This window comes from Engystomops pustulosus, chromosome 10, assembly GCF_040894005.1.
Source record: "Engystomops pustulosus chromosome 10, aEngPut4.maternal, whole genome shotgun sequence".
Lineage (NCBI taxonomy): Eukaryota > Metazoa > Chordata > Amphibia > Anura > Leptodactylidae > Engystomops > Engystomops pustulosus.
The window spans coordinates 101720978-101735898 of NC_092420.1; the positions used below are offsets into that span (position 1 = coordinate 101720978).

Consider the following 14921-nt stretch of genomic DNA (forward strand, 5'->3'; position numbering starts at 1 on the left):
CAAGTGAATGTACAGAGCACAGCAGTGTGAAGACATCTCCCGATGCAATATAAACCCATTTTTCACAGTCCTGCTGCTACTGACAACATAAACAAAGGTCTGATTACACATCTCTCCAGGGACATTACCTAACCCTGGGTGACAGACTAGCTTTCGATTCCCACTGGAAACCCCCTTTAAAATATTTTAATCTATGAGAACATTTATAACGAGCAAATCCAGTCCCTATTTATGAAATATTAATGAAAAAGAGTTAAAATAAATTTGCCACTTACAGAAACACAGGAAAAGTGTATCGACGCACATGGCGTAGACACTGAAGAATCCGTGTGCAATGAGATAAGATCCGATGATCACCGTCTGTGAGTAATGATGAGAAAACTATTAGTAATGACCCCAGAACAAAATCTGTGCATATTATTATGATACAGAGCACCAAACCCTCTTCATAGAGAGTGAAATGATAAAACGTCTACCACTAGAGGGAGCTCCGGAGGTTCCCGCATACAGATTGAGTTCCATTTGTATGCAGTGAGGTTATTAGCTCCACCTAGTGGTGACTGCCTGCAGCTAGAATGCTCTAATTTGACTTTATTGTCACTGCAGGGGGTTTGGAGCTCTGTATCAGAAGTGAATTATAATTTACCAGGAGCGGCACCCAGTAGTAGTTCAGTGCGGGGGCTTCATCTGTAATGACTGGTATTTTTCTTGTGAAGAAGAAGAAGGCGAGGACCCCTGCGTGCGGAATATACAAGGAGATAATATTCATATAAATATTCCATACAGTTTAATATCCCATATATACACATCACACACATGTAGGTCCGAGCTCAGGATCACTTACCCACCGACCCTGCAACCAGAATCTTCCCAAGAAACAGCAGGAAATCTGTGACCTTGTCCAGAACTGCGACCCTGAGGGGCAAGGAAAGGGTCAGTCATAGGTCATCATCAAGTTCTGGGGTTCAGGAGCCAATGCGTCTGCACCCCAATAACTGCATCCTGAAGTAGGATCCATATACATGATTGTCACTTATGTAAGCACCGTATGGTGGTGATATGTATTCACTGTATGACGGCATTATACTGGGACTCTATATTATTCCAGCAATCTATGGATTATTATTCCAGTAACCCATGGATTATTATTCCAGCAATCTATGGATTATTATTCCGGCAATCCATGGATTATTATTCCAGTAACCCATGGATTAGTATTCCAGCAACCCATGGATTAGTATTCCAGCAATCTATGGATTATTATTCCGGCAATCTATGGATTATTATTCCGGCAATCTATAGATTATTATTCCGGCAATCTATGGATTATTATTCCGGCAATCTATGGATTATTATTCCGGCAATCTATGGATTATTATTCTGGCAATCTATAGATTATTATTCCAGTAACCCATGGATTATTATTCCAGTAACCCATGGATTATTATTCCAGTAACCCATGGATTATTATTCCAGTAACCCATGGATTATTATTCCAGTAACCCATGGATTATTATTCCGGCAATCCATGGATTATTATTCTGGCAATCTATGGATTATTATTCCGGCAATCTATGGATTATTATTCCGGCAATCTATGGATTATTATTCCGGCAATCTATAGATTATTATTCCGGCAATCTATGGATTATTATTCCGGCAATCTATGGATTATTATTCTGGCAATCTATAGATTATTATTCCAGTAACCCATGGATTATTATTCCAGTAACCCATGGATTATTATTCCAGTAACCCATGGATTATTATTCCAGTAACCCATGGATTATTATTCCAGTAACCCATGGATTATTATTCCGGCAATCCATGGATTATTATTCTGGCAATCTATGGATTATTATTCTGGCAATCTATGGATTATTATTCTGGCAATCTATGGATTATTTTTCCGGCAATCCATGGATTATTATTCCGACAATCCATGGATTATTATTCCGGCAATCCATGGATTATTATTCCGGGAATTCATGGATCATTATTCCGGCAATGTATGATGTAATTATTTAAAGCACAACTCCGACTTTTCGTAACAACCTAATAGCTCCTGTGATTATCTTGGTTAACTATGTGGATCGGTTTCTTTGTTGCCCTCCTCGGTTCGGCTGCTCATGCACCGGCTTTGTCTCCTGGCTGCGCTAATTTCTCTTATGATCCGTAAAGTTGTAAACAAGACACGGACTGGAAGAAGGGAGGGGCTACTGCTCAGAGAGGAGGAAGGGGGTAGGTCATGTGACTGTGCTCGCTGTGTGTAGCAAAGAAAGATGTAGAACAGGTCCGCGTGATCCGTGATATGGATGCACAGAATAGTGAGGTACAAGATCCCCCTTGTTCCCTATCAGTCCCTCCATATGTGATTCTACAGAACTTTCTCTGTCTCTCTCTTCAACTCATACTGCACCCCCTCAACCAACTTCTACTCGGCACTTTCTGCACATTGCAGAGAAGCTATGAAACCCTAGTGCTCACATATCACAGACTATACACTTCATGTAACTGTTTCGCTGCTGGTTTCTACTACTTATTACTTGCTGCAAGCTCCTCCATATGATGAAATCACTATATAGATCCTGAATGTACATTATGCAGTGTACAGTGGATTTACTTGTAGGGATTTCACTGAATTTGCAGCTAAATGACTGAATGATAGATCACAAGGCATCATGGGAAGTGAGGGCAACTTCAATTTAAATTAGCTTCAGGGCAGATACAGGAAGAGGTTAGTCTCCGCCCACTTCACTGCTGCTGAAGAAGATTTGTAACAAGCAGCTTCATAACTGAAAATGCCATAAAAGAAAAGGCAAGCAGCGCACTATGGGCATCATTCTATTTGTTTTTAAAGAACTTTAGAGTGGTGATATTCAAGTACTGTTGGTGGTATTATTGAAGCACTGTATGACAGCATTATACTTATACATAAGTACTTTATAGTGGAAATATTCAATATATACAGGCAGTCCCCGGGTTACATACAAGATAGGGTCTGGAGGTTTGTTCTTAAGTTGAATTTGTATGTAAGTCGAAACTGTATATTTTATAATGGAAGTTCTAGACAATTTTTTTTCTTTTGCCCCAGTGACAATTGAAGTTTCAAAATTTTTGGTGTAATTGGACCAAGAATTATCAATAAAGCTTCATTACAGACACCTTATAGCTGATCAGTGCAGTCTGGGACTATAGTAACATCCAGAGAGCTTCACCAGAGGTCACAGTGGGCAGAGGGGTCCGTCTGTAACTATGGGTTGTCTGTAAGTCGGGTGTCCTTAAGTAGGGGACCGCCTGTATATGGAAGGCGCTGACACTTACCGCACAACATTCCGCATCAGTAAAAAGAAGGCGTCCTTAGCGGAGGTGCAGAAGTTCTTCCCATAGATTGCGATCTGCAATAGAAAACCATCATCAGTTCTGTGTATTCAGTCCGGCATGACACCGTATACCGCCACGCGTCCTCACCATGATGTACGCGTTCCGGTTTATAAACTTGATGAACTTTTCCAGGCACCAGAAGCAGCATTTCAGGCAGCACAAGAGGAACTTAGCAAAGGAATTCTGGGAGGCTGCAGGGAGGAGAGAAGATACAATGTATCACGCGATGTGCACTGCCGGACCACCAGGGACAATACCCCTCCAGGGGGGCCGGAGACTCAATGGTGCTCAGATTCAGGACATTTACCTTTAAGTTTATGATCTAAATATTCCAAAATGATTCGTATAAACTGTACGAGAGCCAGGATGAGGGATCCGAAGGCCAGCGACCCCGTGTGATATCTGTAAGGAAGGAGGTAAACGCACCATTATCGCTGCGTAATACCACTATCAGCCACTTGGAGGTGTAAAGAGCAGATAAACCGTAAGTGCACTAGTGATTTGCATGTTGGGTATTGTAGTCCTTCCAGCAGTCACTGTCCTGAGGCATAATAGGAGATCAGGGGACAATCTTATGGACTGTTTCCCATCAGCAGAATTATGATTACAGCTCTGAAGTATAAATTCCCATCCAAATGATATCAGTCGAGCCCTGAAACTCTCTGAAATTTGTAAAAATCACTTAAAGTTCAGGATAATTACCTTATTGCTCGTCCAAAGGATGAAAACAGGGGGCATGCTGGGATGTCAGCGGGTTTCTTAAAGGCCCAGTAATAGGAGGCGAACGCCCCGGCCAGGGTGCACTGCCCCAGAGCGATGGAGAAATTCACCAACCACAGGAACACAAAGACGTTACACAGCTGAAAGATCAGGATGTACTGATAGTAGAAGCTCTCACCCCCATAAAGGGCAAACGTGCACTGAGCCCCCGGGCAGAGACGCGTCACATTCGTCGTATTGAAGGTCTGCAAAACAAACGGGACGGTGGAAGATTTATCACAACGTGCTGCAGGGGGGGAGGGGGGGACGTGTTATAATTATATTGGACTCTTGGAATATATAAGACGCCATAAGGACGGTTTTATTACAGAATAATAGATTGTAATAGGCCGTTATACAATGACCTACCTCCGGGGTACACACCGTCCCTGCGTACTGACAGTGGCTCTTATTGGCCATCACCTTATACACAGCCTCTCCGGAGGTGGCCAGGAACCTTGTACCCAGAGTTAAGGACAATCACTCTCATCATTTCCATACAATTATCAGCGGCCGTGACAGCGGCGCCAAATACCGAGGCGATAAAAAGGATACACAGCGGTGACCGCCCAGTACGAGATACAGATGGCGATCAGGACGAACGTGATGATTGGATAAAACAGAGTGGACATAATGTAACCGATAGCCCTGAAATATAAAGAGAAACATTGTTACCACAACAATAACATAATGACTGCACAGCGCCCCCATCTGGTGGTGTAATGCTATCAGTGACTACACAGCGCCCCCATCTGGTGGTGTAATGCTATCAGTGACTACACAGCGCCCCCATCTGGTGGTGTAATGCTATCAGTGACTACACAGCGCCCCCATCTGGTGGTGTAATGCTATCAGTGACTACACAGCGCCCCCATCTGGTGGTGTAATGCTATCAGTGACTACACAGCGCCCCCATCTGGTGGTGTAATGCTATCAGTGACTGCACAGCGCCCCCATCTGGTGGTATAATGCTATCAGTGACTACACAGCGCCCCCATCTGGTGGTGTAATGCTATCAGTGACTACACAGCGCCCCCATCTGGTGGTGTAATGCTATCAGTGACTACACAGCGCCCCCATCTGGTGGTGTAATGCTATCAGTGACTACACAGCGCCCCCATCTGGTGGTGTAATGCTATCAGTGACTGCACAGCGCCCCCATCTGGTGGTGTAATGCTATCAGTGACTACACGGCGCCCCCATCTGGTGGTGTAATGCTATCAGTGACTACACAGCGCCCCCATCTGGTGGTGTAATGCTATCAGTAACTACACAGCGCCCCCATCTGGTGGTGTAATGCTATCAGTGACTACACAGCGCCCCCATCTGGTGGTGTAATGCTATCAGTGACTACACAGCGCCCCCATCTGGTGGTGTAATGCTATCAGTGACTACACAGCGCCCCCATCTGGTGGTGTAATGCTATCAGTGACTGCACAGCGCCCCCATCTGGTGGTGTAATGTTATCAGTGACTGCACAGCGCCCCCATCTGCTGGTGTAATGTTATCAGTGACTACACAGCGCCCCCATCTGGTGGTGTAATGCTATCAGTGACTACACAGCGCCCCCATCTGGTGGTGTAATGTTATCAGTGACTGCACAGCGCCCCCATCTGCTGGTGTAATGTTATCAGTGACTACACAGCACCCCCATCTGGTGGTGTAATGCTATCAGTGACTGCACAGCGCCCCCATCTGGTGGTGTAATGCTATCAGTGACTACACGGCGCCCCCATCTGGTGGTGTAATGTTATCAGTGACTACACAGCGCCCCCATCTGGTGGTGTAATGCTATCAGTGACTGCACAGCGCCCCCATCTGGTGGTGTAATGCTATCAGTGACTACACAGCGCCCCCATCTGGTGGTGTAATGCTATCAGTGACTACACAGCGCCCCCATCTGGTGGTGTAATGTTATCAGTGACTACACGGCGCCCCCATCTGGTGGTGTAATGCTATCAGTGACTGCACAGCGCCCCCATCTGGTGGTGTAATGCTATCAGTGACTACACGGCGCCCCCATCTGGTGGTGTAATGTTATCAGTGACTACACAGCGCCCCCATCTGGTGGTGTAATGTTATCAGTGACTGCACAGCGCCCCCATCTGGTGGTGTAATGTTATCAGTGACTACACAGCGCCCCCATCTGGTGGTGTAATCCTATCAGTGACTACACGGCGCCCCCATCTGGTGGTGTAATGCTATCAGTGACTACACAGCGCCCCCATCTGGTGGTGTAATGCTATCAGTGACTACACAGCGCCCCCATCTGGTGGTGTAATGCTATCAGTGACTACACAGCGCCCCCATCTGGTGGTGTAATGTTATCAGTGACTACACGGCGCCCCCATCTGGTGGTGTAATGCTATCAGTGACTACACAGCGCCCCCATCTGGTGGTGTAATCCTATCAGTGACTACACGGCGCCCCCATCTGGTGGTGTAATCCTATCAGTGACTACACAGCGCCCCCATCTGGTGGTGTAATGCTATCAGTGACTACACGGCGCCCCCATCTGGTGGTGTAATGCTATCAGTGACTGCACAGCGCCCCCATCTGGTGGTGTAATGCTATCAGTGACTACACAGCGCCCCCATCTGGTGGTGTAATGCTATCAGTGACTACACAGCACCCCCATCTGGTGGTGTAATGCTATCAGTGACTACACAGCGCCCCCATCTGGTGGTGTAATGCTATCAGTGACTACACAGCGCCCCCATCTGGTGGTGTAATCCTATCAGTGACTACACAGCGCCCCCATCTGGTGGTGTAATGCTATCAGTGACTACACAGCGCCCCCATCTGGTGGTGTAATCCTATCAGTGACTACACAGCGCCCCCATCTGGTGGTGTAATGCTATCAGTGACTACACAGCGCCCCCATCTGGTGGTGTAATGCTATCAGTGACTACACAGCGCCCCCATCTGGTGGTGTAATGCTATCAGTGACAACACAGCGCCCCCATCTGGTGGTGTAATGCTATCAGTGACTACACAGCGCCCCCATCTGGTGGTGTAATGCTATCAGTGACTACACGGCGCCCCCATCTGGTGGTGTAATGCTATCAGTGACTACACGGCGCCCCCATCTGGTGGTGTAATGCTATCAGTGACTACACGGCGCCCCCATCTGGTGGTGTAATCCTATCAGTGACTACACAGCGCCCCCATCTGGTGGTGTAATGCTATCAGTGACTACACAGCGCCCCCATCTGGTGGTGTAATGCTATCAGTGACTACACAGCGCCCCCATCTGGTGGTGTAATGCTATCAGTGACTACACAGCGCCCCCATCTGGTGGTATAATGCTATCAGTGACTACACAGCGCCCCCATCTGGTGGTGTAATGCTATAAACACAGGACTGCACAGCGCCCCCATCTGGTGGTGTAATCCTATCAGTGGCTGCACAGCGCCCCCATCTGGTGGTGTAATGCTATCAGTGACTACACAGCGCCCCCATCTGGTGGTGTAATGCTATCAGTGACTGCACAGCGCCCCCATCTGGTGGTGTAATGCTATCAGTGACTACACAGCGCCCCCATCTGGTGGTGTAATGCTATCAGTGACTACACAGCGCCCCTATCTGGTGGTGTAATGCTATCAGTGACTACACAGCGCCCCCATCTGGTGGTGTAATGCTATCAGTGACTACACAGCGCCCCCATCTGGTGGTGTAATGCTATCAGTGACTACACAGCGCCCCCATCTGGTGGTGTAATGCTATCAGTGACTGCACAGCGCCCCCATCTGGTGGTGTAATGCTATCAGTGACTACACAGCGCCCCCATCTGGTGGTGTAATGCTATCAGTGACTACACGGCGCCCCCATCTGGTGGTGTAATCCTATCAGTGACTACACAGCGCCCCCATCTGGTGGTGTAATGCTATCAGTGACTACACAGCGCCCCCATCTGGTGGTGTAATGCTATCAGTGACTGCACAGCGCCCCCATCTGGTGGTGTAATCCTATCAGTGACTACACAGCGCCCCCATCTGGTGGTGTAATGCTATCAGTGACTGCACAGCGCCCCCATCTGGTGGTGTAATGCTATCAGTGACTACACAGCGCCCCCATCTGGTGGTGTAATGCTATCAGTGACTACACAGCGCCCCCATCTGGTGGTGTAATGTTATCAGTGACTACACGGCGCCCCCATCTGGTGGTGTAATGCTATCAGTGACTACACAGCGCCCCCATCTGGTGGTGTAATGTTATCAGTGACTACACAGCGCCCCCATCTGGTGGTGTAATGCTATCAGTGACTACACAGCGCCCCCATCTGGTGGTGTAATGCTATCAGTGACTACACGGCGCCCCCATCTGGTGATGTAATGCTATCAGTGACTACACAGCGCCCCCATCTGGTGGTGTAATGCTATCAGTGACTACACAGCGCCCCCATCTGGTGGTGTAATGCTATCAGTGACTACACAGCGCCCCCATCTGGTGGTGTAATGCTATCAGTGACTACACAGCGCCCCCATCTGGTGGTGTAATGCTATCAGTGACAACACAGCGCCCCCATCTGGTGGTGTAATGCTATCAGTGACTACACAGCGCCCCCATCTGGTGGTGTAATGCTATCAGTGACTACACAGCGCCCCCATCTGGTGGTGTAATGCTATCAGTGACTACACGGCGCCCCCATCTGGTGGTGTAATGCTATCAGTGACTACACAGCGCCCCCATCTGGTGGTGTAATGTTATCAGTGACTACACAGCGCCCCCATCTGGTAGTGTAATGCTATCAGTGACTACACGGCGCCCCCATCTGGTGGTGTAATGCTATCAGTGACTACACAGCGCCCCCATCTGGTGGTGTAATGCTATCAGTGACTACACGGCGCCCCCATCTGGTGGTGTAATGCTATCAGTGACTACACAGCGCCCCCATCAGGTGGTGTAATGTTATCAGTGACTACACAGCGCCCCCATCTGGTGGTGTAATGCTATCAGTGACTACACAGCGCCCCCATCTGGTGGTGTAATGCTATCAGTGACTACACGGCGCCCCCATCTGGTGGTGTAATGCTATCAGTGACTACACAGCGCCCCCATCTGGTGGTGTAATGCTATCAGTGACTACACGGCGCCCCCATCTGGTGGTGTAATGCTATCAGTGACTACACGGCGCCCCCATCTGGTGGTGTAATGCTATCAGTGACTACACAGCGCCCCCATCTGGTGGTGTAATGCTATCAGTGACTACACAGCGCCCCCATCTGGTGGTGTAATGCTATCAGTGACTACACGGCGCCCCCATCTGGTGGTGTAATGCTATCAGTGACTACACAGCGCCCCCATCTGGTGGTGTAATGCTATCAGTGACTACACAGCGCCCCCATCTGGTGGTGTAATCCTATCAGTGACTACACAGCGCCTCCATCTGGTGGTGTAATGCTATCAGTGACTGCACAGCGCCCCCATCTGGTGGTGTAATGATATCAGTGACTACACAGCGCCCCCATCTGGTGGTGTAATGCTATCAGTGACTACACAGCGCCCCCATCTGGTGGTGTAATGCTATCAGTGACTACACGGCGCCCCCATCTGGTGGTGTAATGCTATCAGTGACTACACAGCGCCCCCATCTGGTGGTGTAATCCTATCAGTGACTACACAGCGCCCCCATCTGGTGGTGTAATGCTATCAGTGACTGCACAGCGCCCCCATCTGGTGGTGTAATGCTATCAGTGACTACACGGCGCCCCCATCTGGTGGTGTAATGCTATCAGTGACTACACAGCGCCCCCATCTGGTGGTGTAATCCTATCAGTGACTACACAGCGCCCCCATCTGGTGGTGTAATCCTATCAGTGACTACACAGCGCCCCCATCTGGTGGTGTAATGTTATCAGTGACTACACAGCGCCCCCATCTGGTGGTGTAATGCTATCAGTGACTACACAGCGCCCCCATCTGGTGGTGTAATGCTATCAGTGACTACACAGCGCCCCCATCTGGTGGTGTAATGCTATCAGTGACTACACAGCGCCCCTATCTGGTGGTGTAATGCTATCAGTGACTACACAGCGCCCCCATCTGGTGGTGTAATCCTATCAGTGACTACACAGCGCCCCCATCTGGTGGTGTAATGCTATCAGTGACTACACAGCGCCCCCATCTGGTGGTGTAATGCTATAAACACAGGACTGCACAGCGCCCCCATCTGGTGGTGTAATGCTATCAGTGACTACACAGCGCCCCCATCTGGTGGTGTAATGCTATCAGTGACTACACAGCGCCCCCATCTGGTGGTGTAATGCTATCAGTGACTACACAGCGCCCCCATCTGGTGGTGTAATGCTATCAGTGACTACACAGCGCCCCCATCTGGTGGTGTAATGCTATCAGTGACTGCACAGCGCCCCCATCTGGTGGTGTAATGCTATCAGTGACTACACAGCGCCCCCATCTGGTGGTGTAATGCTATCAGTGACTACACAGCGCCCCCATCTGGTGGTGTAATGCTATAAACACAGGACTGCACAGCGCCCCCATCTGGTGGTGTAATGCTATCAGTGACTACACAGCGCCCCCATCTGGTGGTGTAATGCTATCAGTGACTACACAGCGCCCCCATCTGGTGGTGTAATGCTATCTGTGACTGCACAGCGCCCCCATCTGGTGGTGTAATGCTATCAGTGACTACACAGCGCCCCCATCTGGTGGTGTAATGCTATCAGTGACTACACAGCGCCCCCATCTGGTGGTGTAATGCTATCAGTGACTACACAGCGCCCCCATCTGGTGGTGTAATGCTATCAGTGACTACACAGCGCCCCCATCTGGTGGTGTAATGCTATCAGTGACTACACAGCGCCCCCATCTGGTGGTGTAATGATATCAGTGACTACACAGCGCCCCCATCTGGTGGTGTAATGCTATCAGTGACTACACAGCGCCCCCATCTGGTGGTGTAATGCTATCAGTGACTGCACAGCGCCCCCATCTGGTGGTGTAATCCTATCAGTGACTACACAGCGCCCCCATCTGGTGGTGTAATGCTATCAGTGACTACACAGCGCCCCCATCTGGTGGTGTAATGCTATAAACACAGGACTGCACAGCGCCCCCATCTGGTGGTGTAATCCTATCAGTGACTACACAGCGCCCCCATCTGGTGGTGTAATGCTATCAGTGACTACACAGCGCCCCCATCTGGTGGTGTAATCCTATCAGTGACTACACAGCGCCCCCATCTGGTGGTGTAATGCTATCAGTGACTACACAGCGCCCCCATCTGGTGGTGTAATGCTATAAACACAGGACTGCACAGCGCCCCCATCTGGTGGTGTAATCCTATCAGTGACTACACAGCGCCCCCATCTGGTGGTGTAATGCTATCAGTGACTACACAGCGCCCCCATCTGGTGGTGTAATGCTATAAACACAGGACTGCACAGCGCCCCCATCTGGTGGTGTAATGCTATCAGTGACTACACAGCGCCCCCATCTGGTGGTGTAATGCTATCAGTGACTACACAGCGCCCCCATTTGGTGGTGTAATGCTATCAGTGACTACACGGCGCCCCCATCTGGTGGTGTAATCCTATCAGTGACTACACAGCGCCCCCATCTGGTGGTGTAATGCTATCAGTGACTACACAGCACCCCCATCTGGTGGTGTAATGCTATCAGTGACTGCACAGCGCCCCCATCTGGTGGTGTAATGCGATCAGTGACTGCACAGCGCCCCCATCTGGTGGTGTAATGCTATCAGTGACTACACAGCGCCCCCATCTGGTGGTGTAATGTTATCAGTGACTACACAGCGCCCCCATCTGGTAGTGTAATGCTATCAGTGACTACACAGCGCCCCCATCTGGTGGTGTAATGCTATCAGTGACTACACAGCGCCCCCATCTGGTGGTGTAATGTTATCAGTGACTACACAGCGCCCCCATCTGGTAGTGTAATGCTATCAGTGACTACACAGCGCCCCCATCTGGTGGTGTAATGCTATCAGTAACTACACGGCGCCCCCATCTGGTGGTGTAATGCTATCAGTGACTACACGGCGCCCCCATCTGGTGGTGTAATGCTATCAGTGACTACACAGCGCCCCCATCTGGTGGTGTAATCCTATCAGTGACTACACAGCGCCCCCATCTGGTGGTGTAATGCTATCAGTGACTACACAGCGCCCCCATCTGGTGGTGTAATGCTATCAGTGACTACACAGCGCCCCCATCTGGTGGTGTAATGCTATCAGTGACTGCACAGCGCCTCCATCTGGTGGTGTAATCCTATCAGTGACTACACAGCGCCCCCATCTGGTGGTGTAATGCTATCAGTGACTACACGGCGCCCCCATCTGGTGGTGTAATGCTATCAGTGACTACACAGCGCCCCCATCTGGTGGTGTAATCCTATCAGTGACTACACAGCGCCCCCATCTGGTGGTGTAATGCTATCAGTGACTGCACAGCGCCCCCATCTGGTGGTGTAATGCTATCAGTGACTACACGGCGCCCCCATCTGGTGGTGTAATGCTATCAGTGACTACACAGCGCCCCCATCTGGTGGTGTAATGCTATCAGTGACTACACAGCGCCCCCATCTGGTGGTGTAATCCTATCAGTGACTACACAGCGCCCCCATCTGGTGGTGTAATGTTATCAGTGACTACACAGCGCCCCCATCTGGTGGTGTAATGCTATCAGTGACTACACAGCGCCCCCATCTGGTGGTGTAATGTTATCAGTGACTACACAGCGCCCCCATCTGGTGGTGTAATGTTATCAGTGACTACACAGCGCCCCCATCTGGTGGTGTAATGCTATCAGTGACTACACAGCGCCCCCATCTGGTGGTGTAATGCTATCAGTGACTACACAGCGCCCCCATCTGGTGGTGTAATGCTATCAGTGACTACACAGCGCCCCCATCTGGTGGTGTAATGCTATCAGTGACTACACAGCGCCCCCATCTGGTGGTGTAATCCTATCAGTGACTACACAGCGCCCCCATCTGGTGGTGTAATGCTATCAGTGACTACACAGCGCCCCCATCTGGTGGTGTAATGCTATAAACACAGGACTGCACAGCGCCCCCATCTGGTGGTGTAATGCTATCAGTGACTACACAGCGCCCCCATCTGGTGGTGTAATGCTATCAGTGACTACACAGCGCCCCCATCTGGTGGTGTAATGCTATCAGTGACTGCACAGCGCCCCCATCTGGTGGTGTAATGCTATCAGTGACTACACAGCGCCCCCATCTGGTGGTGTAATGCTATCAGTGACTACACAGCGCCCCCATCTGGTGGTGTAATGCTATCAGTGACTACACAGCGCCCCCATCTGGTGGTGTAATGCTATCAGTGACTACACAGCGCCCCCATCTGGTGATGTAATGCTATCAGTGACTACACAGCGCCCCCATCTGGTGGTGTAATGCTATCAGTGACTACACAGCGCCCCCATCTGGTGGTGTAATGCTATCAGTGACTACACAGCGCCCCATCTGGTGGTGTAATGCTATCAGTGACTACACAGCGCCCCCATCTGGTGGTGTAATGCTATCAGTGACTACACAGCGCCCCCATCTGGTGGTGTAATGATATCAGTGACTACACAGCGCCCCCATCTGGTGGTGTAATGCTATCAGTGACTACACAGCGCCCCCATCTGGTGGTGTAATCCTATCAGTGACTACACAGCGCCCCCATCTGGTGGTGTAATGCTATCAGTGACTACACAGCGCCCCCATCTGGTGGTGTAATGCTATAAACACAGGACTGCACAGCGCCCCCATCTGGTGGTGTAATGCTATCAGTGACTACACAGCGCCCCCATCTGGTGGTGTAATGCTATCAGTGACTACACAGCGCCCCCATCTGGTGGTGTAATGCTATCAGTGACTACACAGCGCCCCCATCTGGTGGTGTAATGCTATCAGTGACTACACAGCGCCCCCATCTGGTGGTGTAATGCTATCAGTGACTGCACAGCGCCCCCATCTGGTGGTGTAATGCTATCAGTGACTACACAGCGCCCCCATCTGGTGGTGTAATGCTATCAGTGACTACACAGCGCCCCCATCTGGTGGTGTAATGCTATCAGTGACTACACAGCGCCCCCATCTGGTGGTGTAATGATATCAGTGACTACACAGCGCCCCCATCTGGTGGTGTAATGCTATCAGTGACTACACAGCGCCCCCATCTGGTGGTGTAATGCTATAAACACAGGACTGCACAGCGCCCCCATCTGGTGGTGTAATGCTATCAGTGACTACACAGCGCCCCCATCTGGTGGTGTAATGCTATCAGTGACTACACAGCGCCCCCATCTGGTGGTGTAATGCTATCAGTGACTACACAGCGCCCCCATCTGGTGGTGTAATGATATCAGTGACTACACAGCGCCCCCATCTGGTGGTGTAATGCTATCAGTGACTACACAGCGCCCCCATCTGGTGGTGTAATGCTATAAACACAGGACTGCACAGCGCCCCCATCTGGTGGTGTAATGCTATCAGTGACTACACAGCGCCCCCATCTGGTGGTGTAATGCTATCAGTGACTACACAGCGCCCCCATCTGGTGGTGTAATGCTATCAGTGACTACACAGCGCCCCCATCTGGTGGTGTAATGCTATCAGTGACTACACAGCGCCCCCATCTGGTGGTGTAATGCTATCTGTGACTGCACAGCGCCCCCATCTGGTGGTGTAATGCTATCAGTGACTACACAGCGCCCCCATCTGGTGGTGTAATGCTATCAGTGACTACACAGCGCCCCCATCTGGTGGTGTAATGCTATCAGTGA

At 50.1% G+C, this 14921-nt stretch overlaps 1 protein-coding gene across 4 annotated transcripts in view; it reads right to left on the minus strand.

Annotated features, from left to right (window-relative positions):
* Nucleotides 1-14921, minus strand: part of SLC44A5 (solute carrier family 44 member 5) — a 159457-nt gene that overhangs the window by 7854 nt on the left and 136682 nt on the right. For all 4 annotated transcript variants that reach the window (XM_072128549.1, XM_072128548.1, XM_072128547.1 and 1 more), the window contains 9 exons: nucleotides 4699-4791; nucleotides 4513-4600; nucleotides 4087-4349; nucleotides 3692-3786; nucleotides 3472-3575; nucleotides 3325-3398; nucleotides 845-915; nucleotides 647-735; nucleotides 276-360 (listed from right to left, as the gene is read on the minus strand). In XM_072128549.1, the coding sequence (XP_071984650.1) occupies nucleotides 276-360; nucleotides 647-735; nucleotides 845-915; nucleotides 3325-3398; nucleotides 3472-3575; nucleotides 3692-3786; nucleotides 4087-4349; nucleotides 4513-4600; nucleotides 4699-4791 (962 nt within the window). The remainder of the gene's footprint in view (nucleotides 1-275; nucleotides 361-646; nucleotides 736-844; nucleotides 916-3324; nucleotides 3399-3471; nucleotides 3576-3691; nucleotides 3787-4086; nucleotides 4350-4512; nucleotides 4601-4698; nucleotides 4792-14921) is intronic.